The 24,933-nt window shown below is 33.3% G+C and overlaps 1 protein-coding gene and 1 long non-coding RNA gene across 16 annotated transcripts; one reads left to right on the forward strand and one right to left on the reverse strand.

Annotated features, from left to right (window-relative positions):
- Window positions 1-1,663: 1,663 nt before the first annotated feature.
- Window positions 1,664-7,744, reverse strand: LOC110713595. 15 transcript variants are annotated; one of them, XR_002509995.1, is made up of 9 exons: window positions 7,557-7,744; window positions 7,269-7,343; window positions 6,899-7,131; window positions 6,673-6,750; window positions 6,520-6,603; window positions 6,167-6,287; window positions 5,291-5,432; window positions 3,650-5,034; window positions 1,664-2,190 (listed from the first exon to the last, which is right to left on the reverse strand). It is a non-coding gene; the product is annotated as an uncharacterized LOC110713595 (long non-coding RNA). The 15 variants fall into 15 exon arrangements; XR_002509998.1 differs by lacking the exon at window positions 7,269-7,343 and having other exon boundaries at window positions 3,650-3,789; window positions 4,972-5,034; window positions 7,557-7,738; XR_002509994.1 differs by lacking the exon at window positions 7,269-7,343 and having other exon boundaries at window positions 3,650-3,843; window positions 4,972-5,034; window positions 7,557-7,738.
- Window positions 7,745-16,559: 8,815 nt separating this feature from the next.
- Window positions 16,560-19,149, forward strand: LOC110713792 (tetraspanin-7-like). The gene is made up of 2 exons (XM_021892235.1): window positions 16,560-17,087; window positions 18,638-19,149. Exons 1-2 carry the CDS (start codon window positions 16,575-16,577, stop codon window positions 18,938-18,940), a joined length of 816 nt encoding a protein of 271 aa, XP_021747927.1. The 5' UTR covers window positions 16,560-16,574; the 3' UTR covers window positions 18,941-19,149.
- Window positions 19,150-24,933: the final 5,784 nt, after the last annotated feature.

Genomic DNA, 24,933 nt, shown 5'->3' on the forward strand with positions numbered 1-24,933 from the left:
AAAAATTCTAGCGTTAGATTTATTTTTTTTTTAAGTCTAAAGTAGTATGAACTAACAGTTCCTACGTGAGAAAAACTTCAAGCAAACAATACCTCAAGTGAAGGTGGATGATGGGGAGGAGATCACACACGAAACCGCCTCAACGACGGTGAAGAGAGCTGCGCGTTACCTTACAGCGTTGCAAGCTGAGGATGGCCATTGGCCTGCTGACACTGCTTTTCCTCAATTTTACATCCCTCCCTTGGTCAGTTTTTCTTCATGATATAATTTTTGAAAATTCGCAGCATCTAATAGTTTCATTCTTGTTAAACTCTAATAATGTTCGTTCATATTAAGTTTAAAGAATTTTATTTTAAAAAAAAAAACCTTGCATACACGTACGTAAGTATATAATCAACCTTCATTAGTTAATTCTATAATAAATCTAACTTTGGTACAGGTATTTTGCTTATACATTATAGGACATTTAAATTCTATTATCTCAGCTCAACACCGAACAGAAATTTTTCGTACCATTTACAATCATCAGGTTCATCCTTATTCTTGACTTATATTTATGTTGAAAGATCAACTCAATCAAAAGATTAAGCTAATGCTTGGGGTCCAGGAATATTTTTATACTACTAGTTTTCGAGCTCCATGCGCGCGATGCGCGCGCTTCGTATGGTGAATCGGAAAAGTTTAGTTTGGCACTTAACGTTAATGCGTAATTAATTTGTTGTATATTGACATATTGTGTGTTACATTCACAAATATAATGTTATGATTATATATAGATTAATAATGTTGTAGTTGTTTATGTAGCAATAATTTATAATGTGTATTATAATTATAGTGCATTCTTGTTGATTGTTTATGGTATTAGGCCAAATGCCGGATAAAAAAGACGATGTGAATGTAGGGGTTTGCTCAACCCCTAAATAACATATTCAATTACTTAACCCCTAAATAACAACCCCAAAAAAGTTTGCTCAACCCTAGAAATTTGCTCACCTCTTAAAACCTAAAAATATTAGTCTTGAGCGTCCTAGCTACACCAACCCTACTTAAGATGGCTCAAATAATATACCTATTCTTGCGCTTGAACTTCTTTGACACCACATCGGGTTAAATAGTTTGCTCATCCTTAAATAATTTGTCCGCCCCTAAAAATTGTATACAAATTTCCTCACTCGTAAATAGTTTGCTCACCCTTAAATAACTTTTTCACCCCTAAAAATTGTATACAATTTTCTCACCCGTAAAATAAATTGCTAACTCGTCAAAAAATTGTTAACCATTGAATAGTCTGCTCACCCCTACATAATTTGTTCACTCTCAAAAACAATACGAAGTATATAATTACCTTACTCCTTAAAGAGGTTGCGATGGTATAATATTAGGGCATATCGATTAATTGAACTTTTATTGTGGATTGTATCAAATAGAAATAGTTTGTTCACCTCTGAACAATTTGTTTACCTCTATCTAAAAATTTATACAACCTCATTCTAAATATAATATTATTCAACCCTAATTAAATAGTTTGCTCACTCATAAAGAATTTGCTCACCCGGCCCATAAACATCATATTTTACCTCGCCTCTAAACAAATTGTTCACCCCTAAATAGTTTATTCACCCCTTAACCATTAATCTACCGTTGGGCTCCAAAGACATACATGTGCAATAATAAACCAATTTCTAGCCCACTCTTATTATAAGAGTACCAAAATTTTCGTATAGTTTGTACATCAATAAGAATATATCATCATATTCCCGTCCAAAAAATAAAAGAATATCAAGCACTCTTCTCAAGCAAAACCCGAATTTGAATCACTTCTTTTTTTTTTTGAAGGAGGTGGGTAAATATATTAAAACAAATATTAAGTTACAACCAGATTTGCAAGAGCCAAAATGCCTTGCGGGAAATTAGAATAAAAAATTTGCTTAACCCCACCAAAGGAACCATTCTAGCAGAGCTAGGTGTGCAACATCATTACCACACCTTTTGGCATGATGACAGAAGTAAAAGAAGACTCAAGTAGACACATATCCTCAATAATCAGATCATACAGAGCTCTCCACTTCAGTCTTGAGCATATGGCTTTTACTACCTCTAACGCATCGCATTCTAGTTCAATGTTCTCGAAACCAAGTTGGCGAGCCAAAAGTACTCCCATTCCTGGAGCAACAACCTCAGCCATATAACCTTCGGATGAAGAACAATAAAGAAAAATTAAACGGTGTAAGAGCCACAATTGATGAATACCTCATGAAAAAGTACATTTGCCCAACAAATTATGCATATTCAATTAGTCTAGCAATTTTTTCTCCTCCTTTGTTATGCTAAGCATTAGATTCTTTTCTTTCAAATGAAGATAAAGTAGTTTAATAAAATGTTAAGCAGCGGATATGGTTTAAGGACCATAAGCTCTTTATCAAAACTAAAAACAACTAATAAAACAAATGTGATATAAAATTGTCCAAACACCCCCCACCATTATGTACCTTAAGCAAAGCCAAGAACATTACTTAATCCCATCAAACAATCAGAAGCTACAGTTTTCTAATACATATTCCTTTGCAGCACTAAAAGACACTTCATTTAATAAGGAATCTTTCAATTTTGAAGAAATACAAAGCACCAAGCCAGTACATTACCCATGAACACAGAATCTAAGACTTGTTAACATTTTTGGTTGAGATCTCTTAAAAACTAAAGACTCGAGATCTCTTGAAAATCAAAGACGTGTTGATCCTTCACACAAAGGAGACCCCCCCCCCCCCCCACCATCCAACTGAGAATTACCCCTCCAAACCCTTCATCCCAACAAAGTCAGATACAAATCATCTTAAGTCCTATCTACCCTTATTGCTGTCACATCAACAATTTTAAGTTAGCTATTGAATATTATTGAAGAATGAGGATGGTGTTGAACAAAAGAATCCTGTTTCCATTTGGCCAGCTAAATATCAGGCAGAAACAATTGCCACCTGCTCATCATGTACATTCTTAGGAGGATTTACTCAGCTTAGGATTCGGCTTCGATCGCCGCCTCTTGCCTTCTGACTTCTACCTTTCCCTTCTTCTCTTCCTCCTTCCTTCCACCATCATTCAACTCAACCATCTCAACACCCCCATTTTCCCCTTCTTTCCCTGCATCCCAACCAGACACAACATCTGCAACAGACACAACACCTACCTTCCTACCAGATTCAACCCCTAAACTCTCTCTCTCTCTCCTCCCACCTTTATCCCTCCCCTCATGTGCTGCTATCTCTTTCCCAAAAACACAACCCATCTTCTATTAACCCAAAATACCCTCATATCTCACCATAATCCAACGATCTACTCCAATTAACCCATAATTAATCACTACCTAGAAACCCTAATCCCCTAAAATCTTCGAAAATCAACAACTGAAACAGCCAAACAATGCCAAATCATTAAACGCCACTAACATAAAATCAAACCCAACATACAAAAACATGGATTCATCAAACAATCAAGTAAAAAAATGACTTACTTTAGCAAAAATTGGGCAGTAAAGATATATATATCAAACAATAGACAAATCAACTATAATAATTTTAAAAACATTTTTTTAAAAAAAATTCTGATCTAAACAACTAAATCAAGTACATAGAAGAAAGGACAGATCACCTACATGGAGTGATGTCACAGCAACCGCTGGAACGAGGAGAGAGGGAGAAATATGACGTCACATCAAAGGGGTGACGTTTGCCTCATTTGCAAACACCTCGGCAATCTTATGCTAAGAACACTTTCTTCCTATGTTGTGTAAAGCTACAAATGTTAATGTAATTGTTAAGCTAGAGGACCCCATCCATAGAAGAGTAGCTGCTCATTTGTCAATGTAACAAAGTTATTCAGCAATTAAATTATTTATACACTTATATTTTATATTACTGTTATCTATGATATGAAATTAGTTAATATGAACATCACATTTTAAAATCTAGAAACGAGAAAAAGGTGAAGTAGAGGAAATCATGAGGCCAATGATCAAAATATCAAATAGAAGGGACATAAGAACGTATCTTTCTTTGAAATTTCTACAAGAGTTTAAGACCTTTTTAGACACAAAGCAATAATGTGACAATAAAGAGACATATCATATTGCAGTGGTTGCATCCGATGCGAGACTTATGAAAAGTTTCCCCATCAGCTGATAACAAATCCACAAAAATACTCAGTTTAGTACAAGCCTTGCATTTGTTATGAGTTCCAGTAAATGCCATAATTTAATATAATATAGTATCTACGATATTGTGTTTGTTATCAAATATCAAGCCTATATAATCAACAACGAAAAAATCATTAGTTAACTTCTCTAATGGTGCTTACTGCTAAATTTCTTAAACTCAAAAAGTATCAAACAAGTACAGTATGATAAAGCATATAGATCATTGACAAGAATCGTCAAATCATGGAACATAAAAAAAAAGTATCATCTATCAATGGAGAACTGAAAGAAAAGGAAGAAAAAGTTGGATGATGACCTAATTTGGTTTACAATGATGATAGCATGTCCAATTAGATCGTGCACAAAGAATTGCAAGTGTAGAATATTTTGTAGTTTCCTTATCCATAGTTAGTCAATCAATGAGTCAAAACTACCAAAAAACCAATCATGATAAACTACCTAATTTGGCTTCATGACCATTACTTTTCATTATAAATTTACAAAGTCTTGTTTCCTGTTATTCAATCTGTTACATCTTATTTTTGTTACCATCATGTCTAGTTCTATCAAGCTCTTTACGTTTTCGTGATTGTCACCTAGTTTTTTTTTTTTTCCAACTACAAGCTACCTAGCATCACGAATTGATGTATGTATATAATGTAAGGTGCAACCAGGGAATTAATTATTTTCCCATCAGTCACCACAGAAATCAAATTATATCAATCTAAATGCTACCTGATAAATTATTCTGATCTGAAATCAAACAAATGAGGGAAGGCTACCTGAAGACCAGTTGTAGGAACATCAAGAAATGTGGCTCTTGCAAATTAGCGACCCACCGAAAACTGAAGGACAACCCGATCCCAATCAAAAATTTTTTAATAAAAACGATAAAGCATCAAAATTAGATACACACAGATGTCAAGCTAGCTTAATCATTACTTAGTTGCCATATACATCAAGAAAAGAAAAAAAAAATACTACGTCCGTTAATTATTATGTGCAACAAAGGGGTATTATTTGTGAGGCATAAAATATTCCTTTGTTGCACATAATAATTAACGGAGGTAGTATAAAAAAGAAAAAGTTCATGGAAATCACCTTTTTACTAATTTTAACACCTAATAAGTTTGCTTCTCGCAAAACAGAGAGCCTGAGTTGTAAAGGATAGACATCTAACATATCAACACTACCAGCTGAAAAACTTCCAACGTGCTTCATTGCATTTTTAGGATCACTATGCCTACATAAAAAAAGGTTTAAAAGACTAATTCACAATACGCTGAGCAATCACTCAATCAAAACTATTTTAATCTAACAAAAATAAGAATCTAGATTGATTTGAAATGAAAACTTCATCAAGCATTTAGTTTTGAAATATCAAAAGTGATGGCTTATAAAGTTTTGATTGTGTAAGGCAATTATCTTCTAACATTATAACAGCTATCATTCTCTTGAATTTACATGTCAATTTCAATCCGGGTTGTTTAGAGATGACAGAAATTAGTGACCCACTTGCCAATACAACACATCATACTGACACAATTACGGTTCAAATTGCAACTAATTTACATATGAATTAGCAGCATAAACATTGATTAGTACAAAACAAAATAGCATTATTGATGATTATCTAATATGCATACAATATCGCCTATGCCACAAATAAGCAATAAATAAAACAAGCAATAAATATCTAATAGCTTATAAAGTATTGATTGTGTAAGGCAATTATCTTCATCAATTGTGGCTCTTACACCGTTTAATTTTTTCTTTATTGTTCTTCATCCGAAGGTTATATGAGTAGTTAAAAAGAGTTAAGGTGTATGATCATTCTCATAAGAGTCATAAGCGGCTATAAACCTATCAAATTCAGTGGCTAAACCTAGCAAATAATTTGGTAAAGCAAATAGGGTATGTATTTGTATGATATGATTCACACTCTTTATTTTCTAGTCATGGAGAATTATCTCATACCCATTCTTTGCATCAGCATTCACCTTTTGAATTAGCTATAGCAATATCCCTGAGCCGCATCCCATTGCTACATGAAAGCCTCGTATTACCCTTACCCATGATTTAATCCCACCGCATGCACCTACACAGACACCAGAATCATAGCTTAGTATCATCTGCCATAAGGCGAAAGGCCCTGAAAGCATACATGATACATTTACAGCAAACCAACAAGTATTTGCCAGTTTAACCTTTAGAATTACAAAGTCCAGAATTCAAATCATATAATTACAAAGAAATTGAAAAGTAATAAACACACAATTACTAATTTTAATAACATATAAGAATATACGATAAAAATAGAAATTTCTGACCTCGACTTTCAAGGGCTAGCATGACCCGCTGAGTAATGATCAATAGGCGCTAACAATAGATCTACCACCAAAAAAAATCTAAACCTGCAAAATTACCAACAATATAACAAAAACCTTACTTAAATGCAAAAGCAATTAAAGGGTGAAAATAACCTTTAAAATCTTCAAATTGTAAGAATCTGAAGAAATTTCAAGATAATCCCTCTCTGATCACAGTGGAAGGAATCAAACCTAAACCAAAAATTAATAAAAAAAAAAAAAAATTGAAAAAGATTTCAACGGCATAAAAAACCAGAAAACCTCAAATTGTAAGAATTGTAGAGAAAACTTAAAGTTAAAAATACTAACAATGCGAAATCAAAAATAAAAGAAAACTTACCTCTTTCAATTGTAGAAAAAGAGGTTTTTCCTGTCTTCCAAATTCCCTTAAAGATTGCTTGACTGTACATCCCAGGCTTGGAATCGTTGAGTTGGCCCAAAAACCTGGAAATCCATGAGCGACAATTCGACCAAGAACGCTGGAAATTAAATCATCAGAATTTGACATACCCAGAATGCAAGCGAGCAAATCGATCAAGAGATCCCGACATTAATTTTCGATCAGATTGAACCCTAAAATATTCAACCCACAAAAATTAATAAAATTGGTTTCCATTTTTTTTTCTCAAAATTAGATCGAAGAAAATCTGATAATAATTCACAAAAAGTAAATTCGATTTTAAAATGGAAAATTGATGATTGAAAAACACATTAGTTGTAAGCTGCTTCAGTAAAGGGGAAAGCTCAGAATTCGCTTTAATGGAGGAACGGAAAAGGCTCGAAAGCTGCTTCAATGGAGAAAAAAGATAAGAAAGTCACGTAGCTACAATTCAGGGAAATCAATATTCAAACATGAAAATCGACAATGCAAATTGGAAGAAACAACGAATTTAACAAAAGCAAAATCGAGCAGAGAATCAAAAGCGAAAATTATTGAAACAGATCAAAATTTTACAAGAAATACAATTCGTTAATTAAGAGAAAATCAAAGAACTCACCTTGAGGAGAGAAATCTGAGGTAAAGACTGAGGAGAGAGATTGAAATCTAAGGTAGAGACTGAGGACTTGAGGAGAGAGAAATTGGGGATCGAATTTAGATGATAACCCTAGGTCAAAGATTGAATAACCCTGGATAAAGTGATCACCAGCAAGCAGAAAGTAATCAAGAGCCAACAAAACACCACCTAAGCATTTTGGCTGAGAGAAGAACGAGAGCCAACAGATCACCAGCAGCAAAACAAGGGCAAAATCGTAATTGTACTTTTTGAGGGGCAAAATTGTCATCACACTATTACTAAGGAGTTTTCAACTTGCAAACTTCTCACTTTTAATAGTTATAGATATCACGTCCCCTCACATAGGAGCCCGTTGGCCTAGAAGTGTGGATGCAGCATGGGCTCTGCTCATACCCTGCGCTTAATGTTCTACTTTGAAAGGAGGGGTGAATGAGATTTGAATCCGTGACTTTTATGTCAGGCTGGCTCCGTTACCATGTTAAAAGACCAACTCAACCAAAAACTTAAGCTAATGGATGAGGTCCAGAAATATGTTTTATACTCTATCAATTTATGATTAAACCTATATACTCTCAAGCTCATGTTTGTCAAAGAGTTAGAATTAGTATGGAATATCGAAAATGTAGAGAAAAGAAAAATGTGTGCTCATATTATAATAATTATATATAGCTTAGTAGCTAGTTTTGATTGTTGTGGTTATGGCAGAATGAAGATGGAGGTTGGGGATTTCATTGTGAAGGACATAGCACAATGTTTTGTACCGTGCTCAATTACATATGTCTGCGGATACTTGGTGTAGGACCTGATGAAGGTGATCACAACGCGTGCCCTAGAGCTCGCAAATGGATCCTTGACCATGGCAGTGCTACACATGTTCCTTCGTGGGGAAAAACATGGCTTTGTGTAAGTTTTGATTAAAAAAAAAATCGTGTCTTAGAGATCGTGAAAACTGAAAAGTATGTTATATCAACATGTTAAAATTGATTATAGAGTAAAGCTAAGCCGTTAATTGAATCTGACTACTTTAGAACTCAAATATTAGAAGTTACTAAATATTAGAAGTTATTTTTATTAATTTTGATGTTATACATTAGCAATTATTGATGAGTTTGGATTAAATATAAATGTTGAGGGTAAGGTTAAAGATGAACATTATTGAGTTGATAATGAAGGATGGTAAAATATTGATGAAGGTTGAAGATGCTAAAAACATTTTTCTAAAATAATGGAAAATTTGCAAGGAAGGTCCTTTTAAGTGGTCGACCTTGTGAGAAAGGTCCTTTTATAAAAAAAAAGATGGCACAAAAGTTCCTTATATCATGTTTGGGTTGTGAGGAGGGTCATTTGACCATTTTCCGGCGTTGACTTTTTTATTTTCCTGCCAAAAAAAGTCACATCTAAGTTCTCTTTTTTCTCCCTCCTCTTTTCCCTCGTTTTCCCCTTTTTTCCCCTATTAAACCCTAATTTGTGAAAACAATTAACACCAAAACTTCAATTGTAATCCCGTAAATTAAAATTGAAGGCTATTCAAAGTAATTCAAGGCTAATCCTCCCCACAATGAGAGAAAATAGGGAAAAAAGGGAACTTAATAAGTCACGTGCTTTACACGTGGCTTTTTTTGGCCGGAAAAAAAAAAAAAAAAAAAAAACAACGCCGGAAAATGGTCAAAGGACCCTCCTCCCAACCCAAACATGATATACGGACCTTTTGTGCCACCTTTTTTATAAAATGGTCTTTCTCACAAGGTCGACCACTTAAAAGGACTTTCCTCGCAAATTTTCCTAAAATAATTAAGGATGAAGATGAAGTGTTTAAAATTTGATTTTTTTTTTCTTCTAATTTTAATTTTTTAAAAAATCAATTTTCTATAAATTGAAAAAAAATCATGCGTGAAAAACATAACAAAAAAAAAATACAAACCAAACAATCCTTTGATGACTCTGTATCATAGGTGTTGGATTGGGCGGCTCATATTAGATAAATAATATACTAACGATTCAGATTTAATCTCTTATTATAGTCGTCCGTAGTTGTCCATAGTCGTCCGTAGTCGACGACTACGCTAGAATTTTTAAAAACCGAATTGACACCCCTACATTTCAATTAACTTATTTTTTTTCATCCCTAAATGAAGTTTATTTTTAGATTGGGCACAATTATTTAGAAAATAAAGTTTGATTTTTATTTTTATCGATTAAAAGTGAATAAAAAATAAATCAATAATTATTATATGTAAATCCAACTCAATATGAGAAACTCGTATACTATGAGAGCCAAAAACTTTATCAGTTATCATGAAGTATTCACAAGAGACAACATTACATGTTTTAGTGAAATTATTTATCCTAACTTTCTTTTTCTCTAAATGCGGTATTTTTCTAAATTTTAGTCCTTGCATTTTGCATTGTTGTTGAAGTATATATACTATACGAGTAGTATTTATTTATACTTGTGATATTGTGATTATTGCTCTCATGGATACAACAAAAGGAACTTGTGCCACTTCCAAAGTCCAACTTGGTCCAAACTGCGTGGGCTTTGATGGGTCTACTCCATGGTGGGCAGGTACGTACTAATTTACTTTTTTTTTTTTTTTTTTTTTTTTTTATGTAATATTGTATGTAATACTTGTTACTCCCTATGTACCATATAATATGTAGTTATAGAGTTATAATTCCTTTATATATTGGAAGTACTCTACTTCCAATATTGTATGTAATACTTGTTACTCCCTATGTACCATATAATATGTAGTTATAGAGTTATAATTCCTTTATATATTGGAAGTACTCTACTTCCAACAAAATATATATATATATATATATATATATATATATATATATATATATATATATATATATATATATATATCAATGAAAAACTTTAATCAATGACATCTTATTTATCCCCTATAAATTTTAAAATGTTAATTTGAAATTACATATTGGATCGATTCTGACAAATATGTACATGACTATGTTTAATCTTATGTACAAAATACAAACATTAGTCAAAGTAATGTATGTGATTAATAGGGCATTTAGAAAACTAGGAAGTGGAGGCGTAAGCTCTCCATTTATTCTCACTTTCTTACTCATTTTGATGTTTTGTACTATTTACAACATATGAATACAAATGTTAATTAGTATTGAAAGATATTGGATTGATTAATCTTTACTAAACACTTTTAAATAATTTTTTTTTTTTTGGTGTATGATTTAAAAAAAATGATTAAAGATTTCAAAGGTCCATTAGTAAGCACATGTAGTCAAAGTGATGAAAGTATTATGAGATTAAAAAGGGGTTGCTAAAGATACATTGATTTACTAATGGGACCTTGATATCGTAAATATTAATGGATTTATCTATCTATTATTTATCTTTAAAAGAAGAACCATTAATAAATTGTTGAAATTTTATAAGTTCAGCTCTCTAAAATTCTATATATGTACACCTAGGTGCAAGGTGTGTCCAAATGTATTTTTCTTTTTTTGCTCATTTGATGGTTGAACAAGCAAGGATCATTGCGATAAGTAAAAATATACCCTTTGATGTACTTTAATTTATACCTGATTGTACATAAGAATTTGTTCGACTTTTACTAATCTTTAAATTTTATTAAATCTTAATCAGGCAAAAAGGGACTTGGGTCCTCTACACCGTGCAGCAAAACTTATAATCAATTCACAATTGGGAAATGGTGATTTTCCTCAGCAGGTAACTCAATTCATCTCCCAAATTATATAGCCTCTTACCAAATATATTCAAAAAAAAAATATAAATATATACTAGTATATATGTATATCCTCTTACCAATTAATTTAGGAATTTTTATGTTCTACCACAGGAAAAAAAAAAAAAAAAAAAAAAAAAAAAAAAATATTGGCTTTTACCACCTACTCTCTTAATGTTTTATTTTAACACCCAAAAAAAAAAAAAAAATCTATAAAATGGTTTTTTTTTTAGGAGAAATCTATAAAATGGTTTTGAATTAGACCGTGTTTAATTTTGAATAAAAGCTACAGATTTCTTTCAAAAAAAAAAAAATTCCATTTAAAATATTAACAAATTCCATCCAAAAATATGTTAGGGGCTCCTACAGTCCTACCTTGTAAACGTGTCACTAAAAGATATTGGGTTGAAAAAACCTTAAACTAACTCAGCTACCACCCCAACCATCGGCACGGTAGGGATGTCAATGGGGCGGGTCGGGGGCGGATGTTGATCTTCCCATCCCCATCACCACCTAAAATTTTCATCCTCATCCCCGTCTCCGTCCCTATCCCCGCGGCAGGTCCAAAATTCATCCCCATCCCCGTCCCGGCGGGTACAATTCCAAAACCATCCCCGCCCCACCCCCCACTTGGATATCCATTCCCACTTAATCCCCACCTAAGACGCGCCTAAGACCCACCTCCCAATACACAATCCAACATATTTATACTATGTATAAGTTACAACAAATAAAATTATTATTAATACTCGGTATTACACACTTTTTTTAGTTATAAAATTAGTGTATTACAAATTATTATATATACTATTTTATTATATATATATTTTTTTATATATAAAATAGTATAAAAGTATATAATTTTATTTTATAAAATATATAGATGTGGGTGTGAGGTGGGGATAAGACAGGTACAAAGTGGGGCGGGTGGAGCGGGCCGGGGATGGGACGGGGTGGGTACAATGTAAAATTCACTCCCGCCCCATCACCCATGACGGGTATGATTTTTATCCTCATCCCCGCCCCACCACCCGCCAAACCAAGACTCATTGGGGCGGGGATGGGCGGGTCTCCTACTTGACCCTCCCCACTGACATCCCTATGACGGCACCCCTTCCCCCTGTCGGCACCTCCTGCCTCATCCACACCACCACCAGTACCCCCCTAACTGATTGTCGCGACACCCTCGAAAACACCCTCTTTACTTTTCCTCCACCCTAAAACTAGCCCCATCCCCCTCCCCCCCCCCCCCCCCCCCCCCCCCCCCCCCTCCAATCATGGTTTTGAACATGTGTCGCCAATTGGTTGTTGTTGCTGCTTTCGTCAATGCTTACTGTTGTATAAGTGTTATTATTGTTGCCGGTTTGGGTGAGATGGCGATATTGGAAGTTGGGCGAGCGAGATGCGTGGTCTGTATTGCTGTTGGTAGGTATGGGGTGATGGGGCTGGTTTTGGGGTGGGGGGAGGGGGGCAAAGATCAGGGTGTGCCGGTGCCCGAAGAGGATGGTATGGGTCAGGGGTGGGGGTGGTCGCTAGGTTAGTATATAAGTTTTTTTTTTTCTTTTTCCTATACTTTACCCAACAACTTAGTGCCACGTGTTTATGTTGGGCCCAATTTTTAGATGTTTTTGTTGTATTAATATAAAAATTTAAAAAGAGTAGGTGGTAAAGTCAATATAGAGGTTTTTTTTTGTGATAAAAAAAATTCACTTAATTTAATCGACTAATTTATTTAACAACAAGTTTGGTTTAGGAGTCTTTTTTCTCTTTTAATCATCACATGACTTGACAAATCCCACCATATATATTTTTCTAATTTCACTTTATGACGATAATAAACTATTTTCACTATCTTTGTGTGAATCGTGTCCAACTTTAATCAAACAATAATTCCTCTCCAAAACATGCTTGTCCATGAAAAATGACTTATTTAATTTGGATATAGAAAAAGTAATACTTCCTTTGTTTCATGTTATTTGTAATATTAGCGTATATTATTTATGAGATATATAAAATTTTAAAGTTGTGTATGATTTTTAAGTATGATTTTTATTTTGAATGTTAAATTAATTTTGTTTTTCATTTATGATGTATCCTAAAAATAGGAAATTATGGGAACATCCTTGAAGACATGCATATTAAATTATCCATTGTACAGGAACTATTTCCCATTGTGGGCACTTGCTGAATATATCAAGATTGTTCCATTACCCTTCAACCAACTCTGTTTAATTATGTTTTTATTCATTTCTAAAAATGCCCTTCTTTATCAATTTATCAATTTATGAAATAAAAATGCCAGAGTTTTTTAGTTGACATAATTACTTCATCCAATGTATAAGTTTTCGACAAGTTTATACTTTATACAATATTGTTTCTCCTACTTCACTACTTCAGGATCAAGTAAAACTATGGAAAGCAATTAGTTTTAGGAAAATTTGTCTGAAAGGGACATATACATTCACTATTTTGTCAAAAAGGAGCTTATATGTTTAAAGTGGTCTAAAAGGACCTTATAAGTTTATTTTTTGTTTGGGGGGACCTTGAAGGAAAAATCCGACAATAATTGACTTTTTTCTACGACGTTGACCTCTCACGTGACCTTAAAAAATGACCTCATTTTTTTTTCTACGATTTCCCTCCAATTCCTCCTTCACTCTCTTCTAATCCCCAAATGGCACAAATGTAAATAAGGGAATTTGAGGGAAATCATGCAAAAAAAAAAAGTCAATTATTGTCGGATTCCGACCTCAAGGTCCCTCCAAACAACAAAATCAGTTTATAAAGTCCTTTTAGACCACGTTAAACATATAAGGTCTTTCCAGACAAAATAATGAACATATATATCCCTTCTAAACAAATTTTCCTTTAAATAATTGCTAACCAATACTTCCTCCGTTTTTTAATAGTTGCAACAGTTTGACTTTTACACTATTCATGTATTTTGCTTTGACTAGCTTTGACGGTTTATACTTAAGTAAAAATATAGTCATGTGGGATCTTGTTAGATTTGTCTCGACTTATACAATTTTTATATCAAATGTTTATAATTTTTACTTGTCGGAAATTAAAGATATTAACGATATAAAACATGTATCGACAAGCGTGAAAAGAGAAGTGTTGCAATTCTAAAAAAAAAAAAACAGAGGAATATATATATTAACAAAAAAAAAAGAAAAAAAAAATCAACTTATATAGTTAAGTACTCAAATCAAACAATACTAATTCTCTTTTTAGGTTAAAAATTGCTACTAATAAGGCAATACTTAAGGATATACTATTTCTTATCCATGAATTATAACCACTCCGTATTCCATCACATACAAAACTATATGATAGAGTAATTTTAACAACCCAATTACAAAGCACAACTAATTGAAATAATCTCACAATATTATAACTTTTTTTTTTCCTAAGTAGTCTCACAAGTCACAATATTGTAACTTCGTAATTCATAATTCATAAATTGACGTAGACAAGATCCGAAAATGTAGCGTAACGCATCGACATACATAATCGAATCTAAGGATAATTGGATAATTTGGATCAAGCACTACTACGTAGTAGCATTGTATAAGCATTGACTTGAGCGTATGAGACCAAGTCATAGTATATGTTATTGGTGTTTCGGGGTATTTTTACCCCCTTTTTATAGACAAATAAGAGGCCAATAAGTGGCCCGATTATAAGCCGACACGTGGCATCTATTCTGCTCAGCTAAATAAAGGCCAATAAGAGCATGACACGTGGCCTAAAGAGAGATATCAGAAAATGAAGGGCTCAAAGCCCATTAAGGAAACATGCCTAGTATGAAGGAAACCCTAATACACGTGTCAACCACGTATAGGGCAGCCAATCTTCCTAGGTTATGAAACCCTAGGAGCATGATCTCCCACTTCCCTATAAATACCCCATCATTTCATGATGGAAGGGGACAACACACAATTCCCAAAGGCACAATGCCCAAAATATGCTCTCACTTCTCTCTACTTTCTCTCTCTAAAATTCCGTTTTCCGGTCACTAACTTGATCGTCGGAGCCGGATCTCCGGCACACCGGAGATCCGTTGTTTTGCAGGTGTTCAGGCCGTACGAGTGTTGCATCCCGGATCTGTCTCCCGCGGGAATCCATACCCCCCTTTCGGGTTATCCAAAAAATGCCCGAAACAATTGGTTTTTTTAAAATGCAACTACTACGTAGTAGCACGTACGTTTAGTATAAGTTTCTTCGATATCAGTGAAGTATTATATTACCTGATCAAAAGAAAATTATGTTTTTATTGACTTCAACACATTATATTACAAAATTTGATTGGCGACAAAATTTGAAGTTGATAGATACCATTTAAGTTATTGTATATGAAATTAAATATTCCCACTTGAATAGAGCTACGTGAACGCGATAGGTTACTAATATTTATGGACTTAGCATGAGACGAAGCTTCTAAGGACTAAGGACATTAATATCTCATTAATTTAAGGAGAAAAGTCCAATCCACTTAGGATCTGTTCTAATTTACTGAACTGATTTTATTTTATTTTTTATTTTTTTTGAAAACAAGCTGAACTGAATTGATTGGAGCTTAACTGAATAATTTATGAGAAAAGAAAATTAGGAACTGAATTGAATTGAACTTATTTAAAACAGACCTTATTGGTCTTCAAAAATTGGTTCGCAGAAAAAAATAAAAATGATGAGACAAAATAGAATAATATTGTAAAAATAGCCAATCTATTAGTCGACATATAATTCCTGGTGACTTATCACTAGCTAGTTTAGTCCAAAATTGGTTAAAATGATCTTAAAACAGATTATTTTGAGTTAAAAATACTTCATAAAGTCTCTAAAAATGATTGATTTCAATTCATCTCCTCTAAAATTAGGAGGATGTGTACTTATGGGCTATTTAATTATGTTTACGACCAAAAAAAAAAGACATTGGACAATTATAAATTCCTATATGTGGCTGATCATATCATATGGACAACAATCATGGAGTTGGTTCACTAGTGTGATAGGAGTTACTCGTCAGTGTTATAGGAGTCACTTCGCCAATGTTATATTGTTGTAACTTGGTATTATAGAGGTTACTTACTCGGTGTTACAAGGGTTATTCAGCTTGTTTTATAGTGGTTATTTTGTTCTTGGTTAGCCGCACACAAAACGTAATATTTTTTTATGTATGTGCTATATATAGACACTTTATTGCACGGCTCAAGTCATCTTCACAAGAAAGTCTTCGTACAAAATTTTGTAGTTGTGCAAGATGAGTGGCGCAGCTGGAGGGTGTATTGCTTTAGTTGGGAGTATTTCATTATTTATCCCATTACTCTTGGGATCGAACCTACTTGATTTTCTCGGCTCAAGTTGCTCCGGTTTTCGCTTCCTTGGTGTAACACTCACCATCATCGGAGTCATTATACTCCTCTTCCTATGCTATGGCATTGTCTGTTCCATCGCAGGGGGGGGGGGGGCGGATAATGCAGAAGCCCTGCCAATCGTTGCGTCGCCTTTATTACTTATCCTCCTCGGCTTGGGGATATTCGCGCTGGCTGTGAGCAGCAACGGGGGAGGAGAATCGATCCCTGGGAGATCGTACAAGGAGTACCACGTAGAGTCGTACTCTAAGTGGATGCAGAACAAGGTTCATGATACATATAATTGGGAAAAATACTACAAGAAGGTTATTGTAAAAGAGCATGTGTGCAAAAAATTTGGTAAGGATTATAGGCGAGACTCCCTTGATAAATTCCACAAACGAAATTTATCTCCTTATGAGGTCAGTACTTTAAATTAATTGTTCTGTATTTTGTATTTTGAGTTCATGTTTGTTTATTTTAGAGATTATCCAAATAATTAAGTTTACTTGTATATGCTACGGAGTAGTAATGTACATATAAATAAATAAAATAAGTGTGCGACTAATTTTTTTTTAACAATTACACTTTTGATCTAAAGTTTTTGCCAAACAATCATTTTTTATTTTATTTATTTATTTTTTTTTGAAACAGCCAAACATTCATTTAAGGTGGCTTGAATTTTCAACAATTTATTATTGAAGGTTCATTAAATGTGTTTCCAAACCAAGTTTTAGGACTTTTTTTTTAATTTTTTTTTTTACAAGGTCTTAAGACTTGTTTAGTTCACCTTATTTTGTTTTATCAGTTTTTAATTGATTAAATCTGATTTGGTCTGATTTGATTGTTTGGTTTGACCTAGTTTTGACATTGTGTGTACAATTATCTAAAAATTAAAGAAGATTATAAAAAGTGGGGTCTTGTTAAATTTGTAGTAATGTATATTTAGCGATAAAAAACCACACGTAAAACGAAGATCTAATTTGAACTTATTTTGTCTAATCTGATCTGAACTTATTTTTTACTTAAAATAAGTAAAAATATGTTGAATTAAACAAGGCCTTAATCCAAATAATTAAGTTTACTTTTTTTTTTTTTTTTGAGGGAAATAATTAAGTTTACTTGTATATACTATGGAGTAGTAATGTAAATATAAATAAATAAAATAAGTGTGCGACTAATTTTTTTAAACAATTATACTTTTGATCTAAAGTTTTTGCCAAACAATCTTTTTTTTTTTCTTTTTTTTTTCAAACAGCCAAACAATCATTTAAGGCTTGTTTAGCATCTGTTTTGGTTTTCAGTTTCCTGTTTTTTTCGAAAACCAAAAAACTAAAAACAGAAAACAAGAAAAAGGTGTTTCCACTTTTCTGTTGTCAGTTTTCAAAATTATCATAATTTTAATAAAGTTATATAATTTTTGATTCATTATGGGACTCATATTATATACTTTGAGAAAACAAAAAACCAAAAAACAGAAAATCACAGCAATGCCAAACGAACCCTAAGGTGGCTTGAATTATCAACAACTTTATATTGAAGGTTCATTAAATGTGTTGTCAAACATAGTCTTGGGCTTGTTTAATTCACCTTATTATTCTTATCAATTTTTAACGGATCAGATTTGATTGTTTGGTTTGACCAAGCTTTGACCTTGTGTGTACAATAATCTGAAAAGAATATTATATTAAGTGGGGGGTCTTGTTAGATACATATTAATGTATATTTATTAATATGTATTTATAATTTTTTTCATTACGTAATTAAAAATAATTAGTGATAAAAAAAAACCGCACATAAAACGATGATGATCTGAATAAATTTTTTTCTTAAATAAGCAAAAATATATTGAATTAAACAAGGCCTTAATCCATTCTTGTAAGCAAATATATTTTAAAGTCCAGATAGCGACGACAAGTATTGTCAAATATCGAAATTAATTGTTTTTTTTTTTTAATTTATTCAATGATAGTCTGGTTGTTGCAAGCCACCGGAAGAATGTAATTTCAATTACACAAGTCCAGCGGTTTGGGTAAAGCCAGAGATCGGAAACTACTCGAACGTCGACTGCAACAGATGGGACAATGATCCGAAGACCTTATGCTACGATTGCGAATCATGCAAAGCTGCTCTTCTCCAAGATGTAACTTATCACTGGTTTTTCACTGGCATTGTTTTGGTTGTGATTCTAGGCTTACCACTCTTAATTGGTTGTGTTGCTATCATCACGGATAATATTTCATCATCTAAATTATCCGTCAGATTATTAGATTAGCATTTCTTTCGAAATTATCACATAACACAATAACAACATGTACTTCGTATGATGTTGAATCCAGACCAAGTAGTTAATATTCTGTGATCAAATGCTAAGATGTACGTGTGTTAGAGATGTTTTATGTGACCAAATTATAAAAGTTTGTACCAACAAAAGTATCTTTATGCCATCTATTTGTGAGAATTATAGTATGATGAAGCAAGGTATTAATATTAGGGCTTTTTGTCATAAACTAACTATTAAAAGCCATTATTTTGTGAGAAACAATCTAACCAAAAAAATGTTGTAAGAAACTATATATTCAAATGAAAATGTTGTAATAGACTTCCTTATTACTGGATTTTCACCGTTGACTAATTTTTCTGACATTGACCACCCACCTGCCAATCACTTTTAGAACCTTTTTTTCCATGCCCCACCAACAATGCCACCTATCATGTGACTGCTCGAGGATGGTCAACGCCGGAAAAATTAGTCAAAGACAAACTTGGACGAATAATATTTTTTACAAAATTATTTGTTTTAATAGGTAGTTTCTTATAACATTTTTATTTTAATAGGTAGTTTTTTACAACATTTTTTTATTAGGTAACTTCTCACAAAAAATTAATTTTAAATGATTTTAAAAGGTAGTTTTTGACAAAAAGTCCTTAATATTATTGTGTTGTACAGTTTAATTTTAAGCTTCATTTACTATTTTATTTTTATTTAATTTGCATGTTATCTTAAGCCCACAGGTTATCAAATTCAAACCTTATTAGTTTATTTATTTGTTTAATTCTTTTTTCAATGCATATTTGGTGTAACTAGCTTAGTAGTACATTTTCATTGATAAATATTTTGTCTTATGGTAAAAGTCAATAAATTTCATTTCATGCTCTTTGATGGTTTAGAGATTCATGTTCATTCACTTTGACTACTATTGTATTATTATTTTTAGGTTCATGTTCATTTGTTTTGGCCTTTATGTTCTTTGGTTTAATTAACTTTTATGTATATTGAGGGTGTTTAATGAATATTGTGCATTGGGATATACAAATCAATAATTATCGCCGCGAAAGATAAGTAATAATTCAAATTGTTAGGAAAAACTAAATAAACACTTTTTTTTTTGAGGAAAATAAAAGAAATCTTAAACTGAGAGTATGTAGAAACAAAATCAAGTAATTAGAAAGAAAAAAAAAAGCAACAACAAAAATATAATAGCACTAGGTATTTCAACGCGCGCAATGTGTGAGGTATATATGGTAAGCCCTTTCAAAAGAATTACTACTAGTGGCATTATACCTTATGCTAGTTTGCATGATATTTTATTATAATTATTTGCTTACAAGCGATGAATGTGTTAAATGTTATGTAGTTGCACAATGTTCGAAATTTTAGTAGAGATACTTTGATTTAACAAAGCAATGGTATAATTCGAATTCTGGAAACATTAGTGCATGTCTAATAAATTTTATATTCTTATATGTTAAGACAAACTGGATAATTAAACAACAAAACACACAATTATATACTCCATAATTCTACTCCATATATAGTACATTTAATTTAAAGTCTCTTTAATACTTTGTACTAAATGGTGTTTAAATTCCAAATTAAATAAATAAATAAAATAAAAAGATATGGAGAAAGTAAAAGATGGCTTTAAAAATATAGCAATATAATGGAACTTTTTTTAATAAAATAAATAATATATAAATGTAAGAGATTCAAGACTCAAGAGATAATTTTACAACTTTTGAAATTAAATAGGGGAAATTTGTAAAAAGATTATTTTGTATGATTGTTACTTATTTTTCCTACCTTATAAAAAGTTTAATAAACTCGTTTGAATAGTACAGGGCCACAAAATGAGAAGGATGAGAATGAATCCTAGCCATTCATAAGAAACAAATCTAGCGGCTGATATAAAAGCAAAAATGCATATTACTTTACTTCGTTTATCTCCCTCGCCAAATTATAGAACTTTAAGGTTGATCTCCATAGCTCCCAATTCAGTTCAGCTCCAATCAGTTCAATTCAGTTCAACTCCTAAGTTCTCTCTTTCATAAAATATTCATTTCAGCTCAGTTCAGTTCAATTCAGCTCCAATCAGTTTAATTCAGTTCAGTTCAGCTCAAAAAAGTAAGGATCTTGGACACATAGTTAGACCCTGTTTGGTAATTAGCGGTTAGCTGGTTGATACAACTGATTGTATTAACTGGTTTGACTAACTGATTATACTAGCTGATTTGAGTAGCTGGTTGTAACTCCCTTATTGTGTAAAAGTGTTTGTAATTAAATAGCTGCTTAATTTTAGTTATTTCAGTGTTTTAATAACTAAAAAACTAATTATTCAAATATTAGGACCATAATTGAAGATAATAATAGAGAGTTCCCTCTAGGTTTTCCTTGGAGGGTTTTCTTTCTAGCATCTTGGCTAGGTTTTTCCTATTTTTCAAGCACTACTAAAATTCGACCAAATTGCGACCGCCTCAAACGCTCGCAGAAAATAGCAAAAATGATCGCAAAACATAATTGCGACCGTCAACGGTCGTAACATGGCGGTCGTTATTCTTTTGGTCGCAAAAAAAAACAAAATTACAGATTTTTTGCGACCGTTTTTACTATTTTCAACGACCGTTAAGAAAACGGTCGCAAATATTAATAATTGCGACTGCTTTATGAAACGGTCGCAAATCTTTAAATTAGCGACCGTCATAAGCGGTCGCTAAAAGTTTTAAAAAAAAAAGAAAAAAAAATAGAAACAGACCCATCACCCACCCACCCTTGACCCAGATCCACCGAAACTAGATCCCACCCAAACCACCACCACTGCCCACCCTAAACAACCACTAGCCACCGCCCTCTACCCACCATCACCTTCGCCCACCAATACCCACCACCACCCATCTACCCTTAACCCAGAAAAACATAAATTAATCAAAAAAAATTAACCCCGAAATTTAACCAACAAAAACATTCGATTTAACAAAAAAAAAAATATAATTTCGAACAAATTTACAAAAATAAAAAAAAAAAGCAACAAAAATTAATCAAAACAATTTAACCCACAAATAAAATGCACAAAAATTAAATAAAAAATCAACAAAAAATACAAACACAAATCAAACCCACAAACACTAAGCAAATTTTGAACAGAAATTCAACTCAAAAAAACCCACAAAAATTTGAACAACAATCACACAATTTTGACAAAAATCGAACCATTATTCAAACAAAATCAACAAAAATTCGAACCAAAACTCAAACAAAAACACACAAAAATTGAACCAAAACTCAAACAAAAACACAAACAAAAATAGAAAAAAAATTGAACAATAATGGAAATTAGAGAACAAAATAAAACAACAAAAATTGAAAATAAACAAAAATATAATGAAAATTCAAAGAAGAAACACATACCTTTCACAAAACTTCTTCCTCTTTAGGTTTATATGGTCAAATTCGACCATAAAAACTCCAGATCTGGAACTTTTATGGTCGAATTTGACCATTAATACCAAACTTTGACGAAAATACAACACCACAATTCATTAGTTAGTTGACAAAAATCCTAAGAAAAAAATAAAATGAAGAAGAAACAAAGAAACAGAGATGGAGCGAAAATCCTAAGGAAAGAGAACGAGAAGGAGAAGAGGAAAGAGTACGGGAGGGAGAATAGGAGGAAATTTAGAGAAAGAGAATTCAGAAAATAGGAGATGAGAGTGAAGGAGGAAAATGAATTAGAGAGAGGAGCAACGTGAGAAGGAAGAGGGAAGGAAAGAGAGGAGATAAGGAAAATGAAGGAAGAGTAGCGGCTGTGTAAAAAAATTAGGGTTAGTGTTAGTTGGAATCCGTTTTATACCCTATTTAAAAAAATTGCGACTGCTAAAACGGTCGCAAAATTAGAAATCTGCGACCGTTTTAGAGGCGGTCGCAGATTATGACATTTACGACCGTCTCTTTGACGATCGCAGATTATGATATTTACGACCGTCTTTTTGACGGTCGCAGATTATGAATTTACAACCGTCTTTGACGGTCGCAGATTATGATATTTACGACGATTATGACATTTACGACCGTCTTTGACGGTCGCAAATGATTTAATTTAATTTAGAATTATTTTTAATTGTTCAAACATCCGAGCGACCGTCTTGAAGGCTAAAAACGGTCGCAAAACGGTCGCAAATTTGCGACCGTTGTCAAAGCAGTCGTAATATTGCGACCGCATAAAAAACGGTCGCAAATTTCATAATTTGCGGCCGTTTTCCAGACGGTCGTAGAAAAACGGTCGCAATTTAGCCGGATTTTAGTAGTGAAGGTTTTTCTTGATATGATCTCAAGGTTTGGTGACTAATTTGCCTGGATTTTTTGGTTTCGATCTTAATAATCTCAATGGTGGAGACTGATTCTCAGTCTCTGATGGTGAATGATAAGGAGTCTGATGCTCATAGCAAAAAGGATCCTCCGACAGAGGATGATCCGAACGATGCAATTGAATGGGACAAAGCGGGTGAAGAGGATGATGATGTGCGTGTGGAACTTGCCCTAGTTGGGAAGCTATGGATGAACCATAATGTTAATACAAATGCTTTTATGGCGACAATTAAAAGTATTTGGCAACCTAAGCATGGTGTGGACATAACTAACATTGGCAGGAATCGATTTTTGTTCCAATTCTATCATTGGAGGGACAAACAACGTGTGCTTGATGAACAACCTTGGCACTTTGGCAGACACACATTGATTCTTGGGGAAACAACATATTCGGTGAAACCCTCGGACATTGATATGTTTTATTTGCCAATGTGGATTAGGGTTTATAACCTCCCACTTCAAGGAAGGTTAAACCTTGCGAATGTAGAAAAGATAGGGAATAAAATTGGTGTGTTTATGAAGATGGATGCCACAGCAAAGGTTGGGATCAATAAGTCAATTAGATTGCGTGTGATGGTGGATGTGCGTAAGCCGCTTTTTAAGAATGTCAAGCTCAAGTTAAGAGGGGGAATTGAAGAAGTCTTAAATGTCAAATATGAAAAACCGCCGCTTTTTTATTCTTCTGTGGATTGATGGGGCATGGCCTCAAGGGCTGTGAGGAGCACAAAGAAAGTGAAGAACCAACTCTGCCATATGGGACTTTTTTTAAAAGCTTCACCGTGGAAACTTAATTTGGGAGGCAGGGATGAAGAAGAGATGAAGGGTGGGAGCTGCGCAAAACCACTGTTTGTTACTAATCCAAAGATGAGCAAGGAGTTGAAGGCTTCTAGTATCACTCTTGTGACCGAGGTAATGAATAAACTTGGTGATGTTGAATTGAATTCTAATGAGGTAGCCGGTACTCACACATTATTGGTGGGAAGTGAGCCTTTTATTTTCATGAGTGGTGAAGAGTTGAATAAGGGGAGTGTTGAGTTAACTGAGGGAGAAAAAATGATAAAAAAAAGGGTGCCCAAAAAAATAAAAATTGGAGGAGAACTCCAAGGGATGCAGACCATAGTATGACTAGTAGTGAGAAATTTTTTGGTGAAAAAAGAAATAATATGGAAGAAGGGGAATGGGAAGGAAGTAAGGAGAATAAGATGGAGGGTGTTTCGAATAAGAAAAGGATGGTTATGATAGCTAACGATAGTGTGGCAGCCCCCACCCAAGGGGCTCTCGGTGAACAAAGAGTTACATCATATCTTGGAATAGTAGGGGGTTAGGAGGGCAACCCTGCGATTAATGCTCTGAAACGGATAGTGTTTTTTAAGTGCTCTCAATTAGTGTTTCTCTCTGAGATACGGTTGAAATCCTTTGAGTTCAAAAAAATCAAATATAAAACAAAATTTGAGTGTGCCTTTGTTGTTGACTGTGAAGGAGAAGGGAGAAGAAGAAAGGGAGGTCTGGCGTTACTATGGAAGAATTCGATTGATGTGGTTGTGAAATCTTATTCTCATAATCATATCGATGTGGGGATTAAGATAAGTGGGCAGAAGGAGTGGAGATTTACTGGTTTGTATGGC

Source organism: Chenopodium quinoa, unplaced genomic scaffold (assembly GCF_001683475.1).
Source record: "Chenopodium quinoa cultivar QQ74 unplaced genomic scaffold, ASM168347v1, whole genome shotgun sequence".
NCBI lineage: Eukaryota > Viridiplantae > Streptophyta > Magnoliopsida > Caryophyllales > Amaranthaceae > Chenopodium > Chenopodium quinoa.

Coding starts and splice junctions, on each gene's coding strand:
- LOC110713792 (XM_021892235.1), top strand. CDS start 16,575: ATGAGTGGCGCAGCTGGAGGGTGTATTGCTTTAGTTGGGAGTATTTCA. Junction 17,088..18,637: donor GAAATTTATCTCCTTATGAG/GTCAGTACTTTA, acceptor ATTCAATGATAG/TCTGGTTGTTGCAAGCCACC.